General features: G+C 31.2%; 1 protein-coding gene across 1 annotated transcript in view; it reads left to right on the top strand.

The window, feature by feature from the left end:
• The first annotated feature begins 10,088 nt into the window (after window positions 1-10,088).
• The window catches only part of LOC111718186 (arf-GAP with SH3 domain, ANK repeat and PH domain-containing protein 2), a 26,738-nt gene continuing 22,763 nt past the window's right edge, over window positions 10,089-14,063 (top strand). Inside the window, exon 1 of the mRNA XM_023493713.1 lies at window positions 10,089-10,306. Coding sequence (XP_023349481.1) covers window positions 10,181-10,306 — 126 coding nt within the window. The 5' untranslated portion in view covers window positions 10,089-10,180. The remainder of the gene's footprint in view (window positions 10,307-14,063) is intronic.

The raw sequence follows: 14,063 nt of genomic DNA, 5'->3' as shown, positions 1-14,063 counted from the left end.
GGGGGGGGGGGGAGGAGGGTGAAAATTCTTTAATTTCGATATGAGTTGGGAATCGTTATTATCTCTTTTTTAACTATTTAGGATTTCTGGCTTTATGGAGGCTTCACAAAAATCTACAAATTTTATTTTCTATCGTTTTTTTGTTAAATCTAACTGAAATAACATAAAAGCCTGAACGAAAACAACGTTAACAAAAATCGATTTGGAAAATCATTCAGACTTAAATTTTCTCCAAGAGTCAAGATTTTGCATTTTGTAAAAAAGCAACAACAAAAAATGAGAATAATATTTTCAAACATGTTAAATTCCATAGATGTTGTCCTTAAAGCCTAAAAATTCTAAATGTTAAAAACGGATAAAAACTTTAAAAACGGATAAAAGCTGTAAAAAACGGATGAAAACTATACAAAACGAATATAAACTATAAAATACCGATAAAAACTAGAAAAAAACGGATAAAAATGGATAAAAACAATAAAGAAATGGATAAAAAATCAAAAATTAAAAAGTTTACAATATAAAGCAAGGATTAGGGGAAGAGGGGACGAAGGGAGAATATTTAGAAAGAAATCTTCTGGAAAAGGGAACGCAAAAATTTAAACAACAAATGGACCATATTTTAAAGCATTTTTTGTAGATTTTATTTGTTTTCATTTTGTATTTTGATAACACTGAACTCCTGCAATGTGTCTGAAAGGATGGATGTGGGTAGAAGGTACATTATATACATATACATATATGCAATAATGCATTTATGCAATATGCATAAACAGGCTAACATTGGGTAACGTGTGTATTATTATAATATCATGCAAATACGTAGAAAGGAAGTTAAGGGGATGCACTTGTGTTGCATTTATTGAGCGAAATTCTAATTTTAATGGCAAAGTTTGTTGCAACTTTTTGCATTTTACAACTGCAATTCGGAAAAGTGGGGGAGGNAGGGATGAAGATGCATCGTTAAAAATGTTAGATTCTCTTCCGACAAGAAACTTGCAAATATTTTTGCAATTATTTCGTTTATCTATCTATCTGTAAACCTTGCATTGACTGCAGTGACCTATATATGGCCTGATTACTGCACTACAACTGTCTTTTTTACCCAAATTGTCTCGCATTAACATTTAAAGTGTTCGAAATTGGTCTTATTTTCCTCCCAGAGGGTTCAACAAAGGGGTTTTGGGGGATTTTTACTGTTCTGTCGCCATGGCTATTCATCCGAGCAATGCTTTAATTCCCTATCCTGATTAATTTTACACGGTCAGACTAAAAAGTTTTCTTTTCGCTACCCCTTTTTCACCCCCCCCCCTTCCCCTCCCTTTGCTATTGTTCTTGTAACCTTTGAATGACAGAACATTTATAATTCTAAAAAAGGCAGCTTTCTTAGTTCTTAAAAAGATGTGCATTGAATTCATTAAAGTCACATAAACTGACTAAAATATTATAAAGATTTTAATAATTTTTTTAGAAAATGAAATCATAGGATTTTAAAAATTAGCTTTTAACTTAAATGTTAAAAATCTATAAAATTTGTTTCAATTTTAAAGATTTTTCTGTTTTGAGGTAGAAGAGAATAGAGAGGGTCATGAAAAAAGCATGCGGAGTCACAAAGGTAAGAAGAAACATGATTTTCACAAGTTTAAAATCATTTTGAAATGTCTAAAAAAAATTCAATATAAACGATCCCGACTGAATATCTTCTTCTTATCTATACTTTGCTTGTCTGCCTGTCTTTCCATTTGTATCCAATAAACGTAAAAACGGCTGAACCGATCGGGTCCAAATTTTTTGTGTGGCCTTACATGACACCAGAGAAAGTTTATAGATACTCAGAATTCCAAAAAATGCCATCAAAATTTGAGATTTTTGAAAAATATTAAAAATACACGAAAACAAACGTGTAAATCCGCAGTTTTTTTTGTTCTGTTTCATCGACCAGAAAATGCTGAAAGATTGAGCAACTTTTTATTTTATATAATCTTTTTTGTTTGTTTATCTTCTTGTGATTTTTTACATTTTTAAATTTTTTTTTATCGATTTTGATGGTTATTATATCGTTAGAACTGACGAGGGTCAACCCAGAACGAAATATATTTTCAATAAATGTGGAACTAACATCTACTTTTTTACTCTACAGAGGTTTGGTCCATCACTATCACCGAATTTTAAATTTAGAAGATCTTATAACTAAAATTGGAATCCACCAGTTTAGGTCTGTTAATGTCACTAGAAAAGGATATAAAACTGAACATTTATTATATTATTATCTACCATATTTCATTACTTGCTTGCTTTGCCAAAAATCCTGGAAATATGTGACTGACTTAATAGAGATAAAAAGTTTTTATTTGCATTTAAAGGGACCTTCCATGCAAAGATGGCAATGCCCGATTTACAATGGAACCCTTGAAACATTTATCTGATGACAAATCTGATTCGAAAAAGGCTTAATAATTAAGAAATGTGCAATTCATTTTTGCAAAGTAATCGCGTTCAAAAATTAACAGTTTTCGAAAACAAAAACATGGAGTTCTAATTCATACTTGATCAAACAAAGCTTTTAAGGTGTCATTGTAAATTGGGCGGGGAAGGTCACTCGAAATTTAGCTTACAGTCCCTTTAATGAAATGGATAATATGTTATGAATGACATGTTTTTGTAAACTTTTGGATTTCGCTTTTTCAAATTTTTCCCAAGGAATTTTTCCTGATCTTGTTTTGATGCATATCGAGGTTTTGTCATTAATAATCTTAAAGAAATATGTATATCCGACATATGGGTTGTTGCCCAACTCNGATCGTTTATCTGATCAGGTGCCTCAAAGGGATCAAAATTCAGGAATTTTAAAGACTTTATAATCTCTGGTAGCGACGGGGGCGGGAAGGGGGGGAGGTTGATACAAATATGTAAGTTACCATGAGAACCCGCCCTGAAACAAGTGACAAGTGTCAATCTAAAAATGTAAGTGGTGAAACAAGCGCATTTCTTATGAAGATTGTTCTTAAATCTAGAAAGAGGGGGCAGTGTTGACGGTTTTTAATTTGGCCGTTTTTAATATAAACATTGTAATGCGATCTTGCCAGACTACATTTGTTGCATAAAACACTGGGTTCGTACTGTATGCAACATTACAACAATACAATAATACAGAAAACATGATGAAAATGTGGAACTAACACCAGCTTATTTATTCTATGAGGCTTGGATCATCAATATCAACACCAAATTTTAAACCTATTTTGTAATTTTATTTTAATAATCCCTCCCCACCCCCTGCCTCTTCCCTCGATCACTTTAAATGCTGTTGCAACAGGAAAATTATGAAATTGTAAAAATGTTCTCATGCCAAATTGATGACATAGCAATGTTAGATTCTACGCTGTATTTCCAGTAAATAATCAAAGTAAAAATCACGAAACCTCATTAACTGATGTTCTACGCGGAGACTCAATAATTCTCTCTCATTTCTCTCTCATACTCTAGTTTCTACGGAGCAAGCAGAAATCTGGAAACTATTTTTTTATTCCTTCTGAGAAGCCTTAATTAATAAATCAACATTCTCCATTATTTAGTAAAGTAAACCTTATTCAATACAAATATAAGGTTTCTTTACGTACTTTGATTATTATCATTATTCTTAGTAAAAATACTGTTCTTGGCAGATTTTTTCCTTAGCTACAAACTCTGATTTCATAATTCCATCAGGATTCAAAGATATAGGGATTTAAAAATGTACAGTTTGTAGCAAATTTGTGCAGCTGCTTTGCAACCTTTTTTGTTAAAAATATGTACTTTAGTTGCATGAGTGAATTGAGTTCACGTCTTTACTGGTTTCTTACGGATTGTGTACTATATTCTTTTCATCCTTCCTCTATCTTTCATCTTGATCAATCCCTGGAATGCGGGAGAGTATTTACTTAGTGTACAGTGTACAATTCTGTATTAACCGTTTGCGTATTTTCCTCCCAGATTATCCAACCATTAACCCTCAGTAATCTGATCTTTAACCGGGCCTAACTTTAACGGAGACACAAGGATTGAGAAGGGATATTGGAGGGGGGCTAATTGGGAAGGTTTAAATGGTCAAAAAGTGGGGAGGGGAGAACCNTTGCATCTTGTTCTAAAGGAATCCGCAAAACCATTTTGATGAAATCTACAAATCTATACAAAGGCCCCGGTAGTGAACAAATAAACAACAGTACATTCTGCAGTCGTCATCTGACAGTGTAAAGGAATTTTTTTAAATGTTTAATTTTATAAATTTTTTTATGAATCAATATTTATCTTTAAACTTGTAAGTCTAATTGTTTTCGACGTTGAATGTGAAAGTATCTATCATCAGATTTCTGTACCAAAAAGAATTTTGTGTTGCACAATCTAAAAGTTTTCCATGGTTTTGCAATCGAGTTTTAACATTATTTTATTTCTTTTCTTATTCGCATGGTTTAAACGAAAACTGCAACAATATATTTTCTTCTAAAAGAAAGAAAACACCAAATTGAAAATATTTTAAAAGTTGGTTGGTTTCATCATAATGATTGAAAAATTGTGTTAAGATGTACTTTGTAGTGTGTCAGTTTAAACTCCTAAAACTTTAAATTTTGCGCAAATTTTTTGAACAAATTTTGCAATTACATTTCATCAAAAAGATACAAATATCTTACCAAATTTAAATGGTTTACGGGGTTTAAACTAAAGAAAAGATACTTATTTTATCTTTTTTTCAAACATTATCTATAATATTTTTTTTTATATTCTTTCTCACAAAAGATCTTGAAAATCTTAAAATATTTTATCATTTTTTTCAAAAAAAGATTGCCAATCATTAACCTTCAACCCTTTTCCTAATTATTTTAACAAAAATGTCAAATATTCCAAAACATCTTGATTTCAATGAAATTAAGCAAAATTCAGGAATTTTAAAGACTTTATAATCTCTCTATCTGTCTATCTATCTATCTTTAATTATCTAACTAACCATGTAACTACATATTTGTAAATATGCAAAAAATCATTTATCTTTATAATTTGTAACTGTCCGATATATTTATTGATTATTGTGCCCCAGTGTATATCTATAATACCATATCAAACAACTGCAAATATATTTATCACGTGTTTATACATAAAAACGTTCATTAGAACATATTCAATTAGTCAATATAAGGCAAAATGAGAATCAAGTTTTCTGTTTAAAAAAAAAATTCTACATTTCAGAAATCTTATGTCACGGTGGACTAAGCCAGTGGGGTCGGTCAAATAGGGGTAGGATTAGGCCGGGTACTGTAAAAAGTCTGAACGCGCTATGGGAGTTGTCATAGTTGCCAAGAAAATTGACCCCTGTCGTATGTTAGGGCGACGTACTGTACAGAATAAGGTTATAGGATTGGGTCAGTACACGCAGTTATCTGGCAGGCCGGTACAAACTGGGCAGGTCCTGTTCGAATTTAAATTTACTACGGCCCAGAGTGATATGTATGTTTGATGTTGTAGTTAAATCATTAGCTTGAAAATTAGCAAAGAGAAATATGCCTGTAAAAACTTTACATTTGCCGTATTCTATAATACTTATAAATCCATACATTAAGTATCACAGTCGTCTTCACACTCCTCAATTGTATATGTTCCACTGCACTGTTTACATTGAGAAACCCTTCTAGAGTTCATTAAAATGGCGTAAACAATAATTGATCTTAATTGATCTGTGAATTCATTACAGAATATAAGATAATTGTTAGGCTAGGGTTAATGTCTATTTTTAAATTTAATGTCATAATTTCGTTTGTTTTCTATCTATCTATCTGTCTATCTATCTATCTATATATCTATTTATTTATCCATCTATCTATCTGTCTATCTATCTATCTCTTTATCTATCTATCTATCTATCTATCTATCTATCTATCTATCTATCTATCTCTTTATCTATCTATCTATCTATCTATCTATCTATCTATCTATCTATCTATCTATCTATCTATCTATCTATCTATCTATCTATCTATCTATCTATCTATCTATCTATCTATCTATCTATCTATCTATCTATCTATCTATCTATCTATCTATCTATCTATCTATCTATCTATCTATCTATCTATCTATCTATCTATCTATCTATCTATCTATCTATCTATCTATCTATCTATCTATCTATCTATCTATCTATCTATCTATCTATCTATCTATCTATCTATCTATCTATCTATCTATCTATCTATCTATCTATCTATCTATCTATCTATCTATCTATCTATCTATCTATCTATCTATCTATCTATCTATCTATCTATCTATCTATCTATCTATCTATCTATCTATCTATCTATCTATCTATCTATCTATCTATCTATCTATCTATCTATCTATCTATCTATCTATCTATCTATCTATCTATCTATCTATCTATCTATCTATCTATCTATCTATCTATCTATCTATCTATCTATCTATCTATCTATCTATCTATCTATCTATCTATCTATCTATCTATCTATCTATCTATCTATCTATCTATCTATCTATCTATCTATCTATCTATCTATCTATCTATCTATCTATCTATCTATCTATCTATCTATCTATCTATCTATCTATCTATCTATCTATCTATCTATCTATCTATCTATCTATCTATCTATCTATCTATCTATCTATCTATCTATCTATCTATCTATCTATCTATCTATCTATCTATCTATCTATCTATCTATCTATCTATCTATCTATCTATCTATCTATCTATCTATCTATCTATCTATCTATCTATCTATCTATCTATCTATCTATCTATCTATCTATCTATCTATCTATCTATCTATCTATCTATCTATCTATCTATCTATCTNTTTTTCAAGGATTTAGGAATACAAGGAGTTTATCAATGATTCAGGAATTCAGAGAGTTTTTCATTGATTAAGGAATGCAAAGAGTTTTTCAAGGATTCAGGAATAGGAATACACATGGTTTTTCATAAATTCAGGAATACAAGGAGTTTTTCAAGGATTCAGATATTCAAAGAGCTTTTCATGGATTTAGGAAAACAAAGAGTTTTTTTATGGATTCAGGAATATAAAGAGTTTTCCATGGATTCAGGAATACAGAGAGTTTTTTAAGGATTCAGAAATCCAAAGAGTTTTTTATGATTTCAGGAATACACAGAGTTTTTATGAATTCAGGAATAAAGTTTTTTTTGATTATTTAAAAGCATGCAGACAGTATTTTTGGGGTTTAGGGGTTAGCCAGTTGGACATAGGACATTATTTACCCCCTCCTTAAGAAAAAGCTTCAGTGGTCTGAGGCTGTTGACATTTTCTGATATTTCCTAGATACCCTGTCACAAACTAAATCTTTGTTTTGACCCACTTTCTGCTTTAGCTTTTTGGAAAGCCTATGACATAAGGAAGGGGATTGCACAAGTCTTGCAAAGAAATGTTAGCAAACTATTTGCATACAAGCCGTCAAAAGAAATTTGCTCATTTTTAGTTTTTCTTAATTACACGTCAGGTTATTTAAAATTTAGCAAATTTTTTGCATAATTAAAATGGCATGATAAAGAGCTTTTCAAAAAAGTATATTTTATAATTTTTTCGATATTGTTGTTTGTCAATAGTTTTACTAAATAATTGGATTTTGCAAAAAGAAATATCAATTTTTGCAAACTTTTTTTTTTGCAGATTCTGAGAGTAGAGCATAAGAGCTTTCCAATGATGTATAATTTGTCATATTTGGACATCAAACATGGAAGTTAGAGGGGAGAGAGGTCAAATTGACTCTGTATCAGATGTTGATGCATACTAATAGAGGACTAATAGCGTAATTACAAGTGACCTTCCATGCCAAGATGCCAATGTATAATTAGCAACTTTACTCTTCAAAGCTTTGTCAAATCAAGTATGAATTAGGTAACAATGTTCATAACTTTGAAACACTAATTATTTCCAATTGTTTTTCTCCACAAAAGTGACTTGCGCATTTCTACTGCAGAAAAACATTTGGAAATTATAAGAAATAAATACTACCTATAAAATGACAATATCTTCCACATTATTGATGAGATGAATTTTTCAATTGGGTATTGTCATCTTTGCGTGGAAAGTCCCTTTAAAATTACGCTTACAGTCCCTTTAAAATTACGCTTACAGTCCCTTTAAAATTACGCTTACAGTCCCTTTAAATTTACCTTTGGTTTTCAATTACCTTAGCAAGGATAAAGTTAACAGCATTGAAGTGAACAAATTTTTTAAAAGGCTATACGGAAAATCAAAAAAAATTAATAGATTAAATTGCAAAAAAAGTTTTGATTAAAAATAAATAAAAACCGTGAATTCAAGATCTCAAATTAATTATTTATTTCAAAGAATCGAATCATTATAGTTGGTTAATCAATTTTAGTTTTTCTTAATTACACGTCAGGTTATTTAAAATTTAGCAAATTGTTTGCATAATTAAAATGGCATGATAAAGAGCTTTTCAAAAAAGCTTATTTTATAATTTTTTCGATATTGTTGTTTGTCAATAGTTTTACTATATAATTGGATTTTGCAAAAAGAAATATCAATTTTTGCAAACTTTTTTTTGCAGATTCTGTGAGTAGAGCATAAGAGCTTTCCAATGATGTATAATTTGTCATATTTGGACATCAAACATGGAAGTTAGAGGGGAGGGAGGTCAAATTGCCCCCCCCCTTTGGTTTTCAAGTACCTTAGCAAGGATATGGTTAACAGCATTGAAGTGAACAAATTTTTAAAAAGGCTATACGGAAAATCAAAAAAAAATTAATAGATTAAATTGCAAAAAAAAAGTTTTGATTAAAAATAAATAAAAACCGTAAATTCAAGATCTCAAATTAATTATTTATTTCAAAGAATCGAATCATTATAGTTGGTTAATTTGTAGTCAATTAAAAATGTGCTCATTAACTCAAGCTTTTCATTAGTTCTTTAAATAATCAACAAATTTATAAGAGCTGAAAACTTTAGAAATGGGATATCCTTAATCCCAATTTTTTTTATTAATCTGGAGATTAATAACAAGAGGAGTACAAGCCATATTTAATCTGGAGATTAATAACAAGAGGAGATCAAGCAATGATATCGATATCCACCATTCTAAAGTTTTCAGCTCAAAATATTTTAATTTCAAAATATTTTACTTTCTAAGAGATTAAGTTTTCAAATTTATCTTAAATTTAAACATTATAAATTGTTTTAAATCGATTTTTTTTTCTTTTCTGTCTAATAATTACAATTACTTTTGTTTTTTATTTCATCTTTTATTTCATTTTTGAATTGCATTATTGACAAATGACAAATTCTTCAGGTAAAAAAAATTTACTTATCGATCTATCTATCTATCTATCTATCTATCTATCTATCTATCTATCTAACTTTGAATCTGTGTTGCATTGTTCTGAACATCCTAAAACGATTTCTATGTTTCAAGAGTGGAAAATCTGGCATGAAATATGTTATGCTGAGCTCTTAGCATAAGCTAAACTAAACTAAAACCTTTATGTATAAATTTATGATGTAAACTAATAAATAATTATAGAAAAATTATTTTTTTTCCCAAGAATGGAAGTGGACTGCATGTCGTTGTGATTTGTATATTGCTCTTTTTATTTAAGAGGGACGTATGTCCGAATTCAACGATACTTTTCAAAATTTTATCTGATAAAAAAATTGCGGAAGATCTTTCTCGTTTTTTTTTCTTGAAAAGTGTTTTATTCTGGCAATTTCCTTCATTGTTGTTTTTAAAGCAGATCTATCACAGCTTTTAACATGATTTCGACTTTGTACATCGTACATGCCCTTCTCTAGGAAGAGACTCAAGTCACTTTCTATTAAACTGCACAGTCCCTTTAAAGTCTGATTTTTATTTTTATCTACCTGGCGAAGCCACTGCATAAACAATCTGTGTATAATGCATTGTTGAAAATCTATCTTTCTATCATATTTAAATGTCTGCCAAAGAGAGAGAGAGAGGACGAGAGATGGTGTAATTCTGACCCGTCCCGTCTAGTGTTTACTTGATCCAGTGTGTTGGGACGTCGGACCGGGTCGTGCAGTCTCCGAGTTCGTTCCCGCATTTCACGTTAGTCGAGCTACGCAGCTCAAAGTGTGAGGACGCTGAGAATAACGCAATGTTTGTGAAGTAAGAAGCAAGTGTTGGACCCAAAATGCCCGGACTAATTTCAGTGCCGGAGTTTGTCCGTGAGACTAAAGAGGACTACAGTAGTCCGACTACTTCGACATTTGTCTCAAAAATCCCTCTTTGTCGTGAAACTATCGCAAAACACGAAGAGGTTTGTTTTTTTCTTCTTCGTGGGTGGATACAGGTTTAAAGGGAGGGACTTTTTAAGACTTCATTTCTATGTCACCACATAATTATATATGCTTTGAAGAACAATTGATAAATAAATAAATAGATAGATAGATAAATAGATAGACATTCAGGTAGATTTGTGTAGATATAATGAATGTACAGGTAGATTGATGATAGATAGATACAACATACATAGAAGTGAGATAGGCTTAAGCCAGGCAGGCCTTTCCTCAGACTAACTGTATGTTTGTACGCAACCCTTCAAACAGACAAACACTCGAAATTCTCACGCACAATAAACTATTTAAAAATTTGAAAAAAAATATATCTACATAAAAATTTGTTTGACATAAAAGTTAAAAAAGCATTCAGTCAAAATATGATTTTTATGACAAGCAGCAAACCCAAATTGTGTAAATTTTATGCTAAATTGTGGCAATAATTTGACGGAAAAACAAGCTAATTTGTCTATCTTTAGCAAAGATCTTTTATCAGTTAAAAACCGGTTTATTATTCTCTACAGTTCATTTCAAGTTATTAATTTAAGTATTAATTATGCTCAAGCTGTTTTAAATAATTAATTTTATTTGCCTAAGTTTTAACTTGAAAGGGCTGCAAAGTTTGAAATTAAACAATCAAAGTATTAGCTTTGCAACCAACTATTATAAATATTTAATATTTTATATTTTGATATTAACACTGTCTATCTATCTATCTTTTTCTATATCTGAATATGTCTATCTATTTATCTATCTATCTATTAGCTTTGCAACCAAGTATTATAAATATTTTATTTTTTATATTTTGATATTAACACTGTCTATCTATCTATCTTTTTCTATATCTGAATATGTCTATCTATTTATCTATCTATCTATCTATCTATCTATCTATCTATCTATCTATTGACTATCTGTCTATCTATTCTATTGAACGCGCGAGATTTATAAGTGTTTGATTAACAAAAGAATGTTTAGTGATGGGGGGGGGTCTTTAATTGTTTACCAAATATTCAACGAAACAATTTCCAAGCAGAATATTAAAATTATGAAAAAATTAGAATAAAAACTTGCTTCTATGTTAAACGTCTTGTATACTGAAGTGTTTTTAGCTTTTAAATGTTTATGGTTTTTTAAATAATTAATTTTTGATTGGGTTTAATGGGTGATAATAATTCTTTATCTAAGTAACTGTGTTAACCCTCCAGGGGGTAGTGATAATAATTTCTAAACTGGGTCAGCTACACCAAAATTATAGGTTATATACATGGTTTTATTTTATTTATTTACGCTAAAAATAACTTATCAATATGACGCTTGATTAACCGAAATTTTTAACCATAAATGCTTAACTGAATCCCCCCCCTTACTTTAAAAAATGTATTTGAATTTTTTAAACTTTGTACTTAGTTACCTGAAATTGGAGGGAAAATTATAGGTATTTACTGGCAAAGGGTTCGCTCAACTTTTTGTTCATTTTCTTATAAAGTGACATTTCCTTCCTGTCTTCACCCAATTCAAAGCATATTTAAAAACTACCAATTTATAGAAAATTAGATTTTTTGTGGATGGGTGGGGGACGGGGAGTGGGGGAGTACGGCGGTGGGTTACCGCCTTGTGACGTCGGCGTCGAATTAATTGTCGTCTGATAAAAACTAAAAAGTCGAATCATTCTACTTCAAAGGCTCGTGGCTTTGCAAGCAAAAGGTTTCAAATAAGTTTTTAAGCTCAAATTGAATTCCATTTGTCATTGAGCCCTTTTGAAATTGCGTGGGGCGCAAAAAGGTGTTACAAACCGCTTCTCTTATACACGTTCAATTTTTGGATCCTTACTAATTGTTGTATATTTTACAAAAAGGTTTATATGTTAAAATTCCAAGTCATTTGTTGGCTATATCTAACTGAGCCAAGCCTATGGGATCTGAGGGGGGGTGGGGGGAACAAACACTGGTCTGGTTTTGAAATCCTATTAAATTAGAATTATTTATTTTGTATTGTCCAGGCAGATTAAGCCGAAGATTTTCACTGGTTTGAATACTGCCTACCTTGTATGTCCAGCTGTTAGCGGATTAACAACAGATTAACAATCTGGAATAAATAGAGTCTCACGCGTTCGTCTTTAAATTCTGTATGCTTTATACAGCCGTTCAAAACCCTCCGGTGCGGCGCGCATTGTGCAGCTGTTTTTATTTTCTTCTAGATTCTCGGTATTGATCGTGGTGCCTTAAAGTAAAAATGCATTCAACCCTTGCGAACCCATTTCGTGGTTTTCAGAATTTTTGCGTCAAAGATCATCATTGTGTTGTTCCGAGGATTTCGTGTTTTTTGCGCCCGGGCGTATTACAAGCGCGCGTGAACTAGCAATTATTCCAAGTTTTGGCGCCAAATATTGAAATAATTGGAGGATTTCTTGTTTAAACGTCTTACGCCTGTATTAAGATTAATGATAATGGTTAGAGGGCGGTGCTATAGATGGGTGGTATTCTATATCCTTTATGAGCCTACGTTTCAATAATAGTGCCCGGCCAGGGTTAGATATTAATGGTTTGCAGTTGAGAAGACAGTATATGGTTTACCATTTATATCTGTATAGGGCTAACATTGATTTACTAGAACCCATCTTAGGCTGTATAAAGAGATGAACCGATGTATATGGTTTGGTGTGGCTTATGGTTTGGTTTGGGTTTAGTTGTTCCGTGTTTATACTAATAAATGTAACCTATGGATTGAAGAATTTTGACTCTAACCTTCACCCTCAAAATTCTTTTCTTCTTTCTCTCGATCTAATGTTTTTAAAATGAATATGTTAAATAAGAATATTTAGAATTTTTAGAATTCCATTCTTCTTTTTCTCTCAACACACTTTTCTCATTTTGGCACTACAGATTTAAGTGAAAATGGCAGAAAAACAAGGAGATGGTTTTATTAAAATGGAAGGGGGGGGGGGGTCTTTAATTGTTTACCAAATATTCATACCCTAGAGAAATATTCTAAAATTTATATTAAATTCAAGATTCAAGCTGAGAGGGGAGTGGGATGCTTTACTAACAGGGGTACGGAGAGGGAAAGGGGGGGAGATGCATTTTAAATTTACGTGCCAGCACCAATTGTCCAGATGTTGACCAAAAACATATTAACAAACAAATTAAAACAAAAATAGATATTTTTATTTTTAGTTTTTTCTTTCATAGTTTCCCCCATAAACCATTTATGATAAGTTGATGAGTTATGCTGGGGGGGGGGATAGTAATCCCCCCTTTCCCTTTCGTATATGTAAATAGGCCATCTGTATGCCCGAGGCAGGTTATAGGATTGACTAGCATATGCATATAGAGATATAGAGAAGAGAAATCATATTTAATCATCTATCTTTCTATTTATCTATCTATCTATCTAGTTATTAAATGTGTCCATATCTGTTGAAAAACTGTCTCTACATGTACATTCCTTATCTGCATGAGAGAAAGTGTACAAACAACCCCTTTGTTTATAACCGAGCCCTACATATGTTTGTTTACAAACAAACCTTGTTTAACATTACTCAATTACTTCACGCAGAAAGTATCTTGAGTAAATACTAAGAGGACTGAGCACCAAATACAAAGATGATGAATTTTTCATCATGGCAGACAAACACAATTTCTCGACAGACATTCCCACACCCCTCTCAGTGCCTTGTCCTATTACGTTTTTACTGGTATGTCATGAACGATGACATGTGCAAATGGATAGTGGGGG

The sequence above is a fragment of the Eurytemora carolleeae genome, unplaced genomic scaffold, assembly GCF_000591075.1.
Source record: "Eurytemora carolleeae unplaced genomic scaffold, Eaff_2.0 scaffold822, whole genome shotgun sequence".
Classification (NCBI taxonomy): domain Eukaryota; kingdom Metazoa; phylum Arthropoda; class Copepoda; order Calanoida; family Temoridae; genus Eurytemora; species Eurytemora carolleeae.
This window is presented reverse-complemented; position numbering and strand designations above follow the sequence as displayed.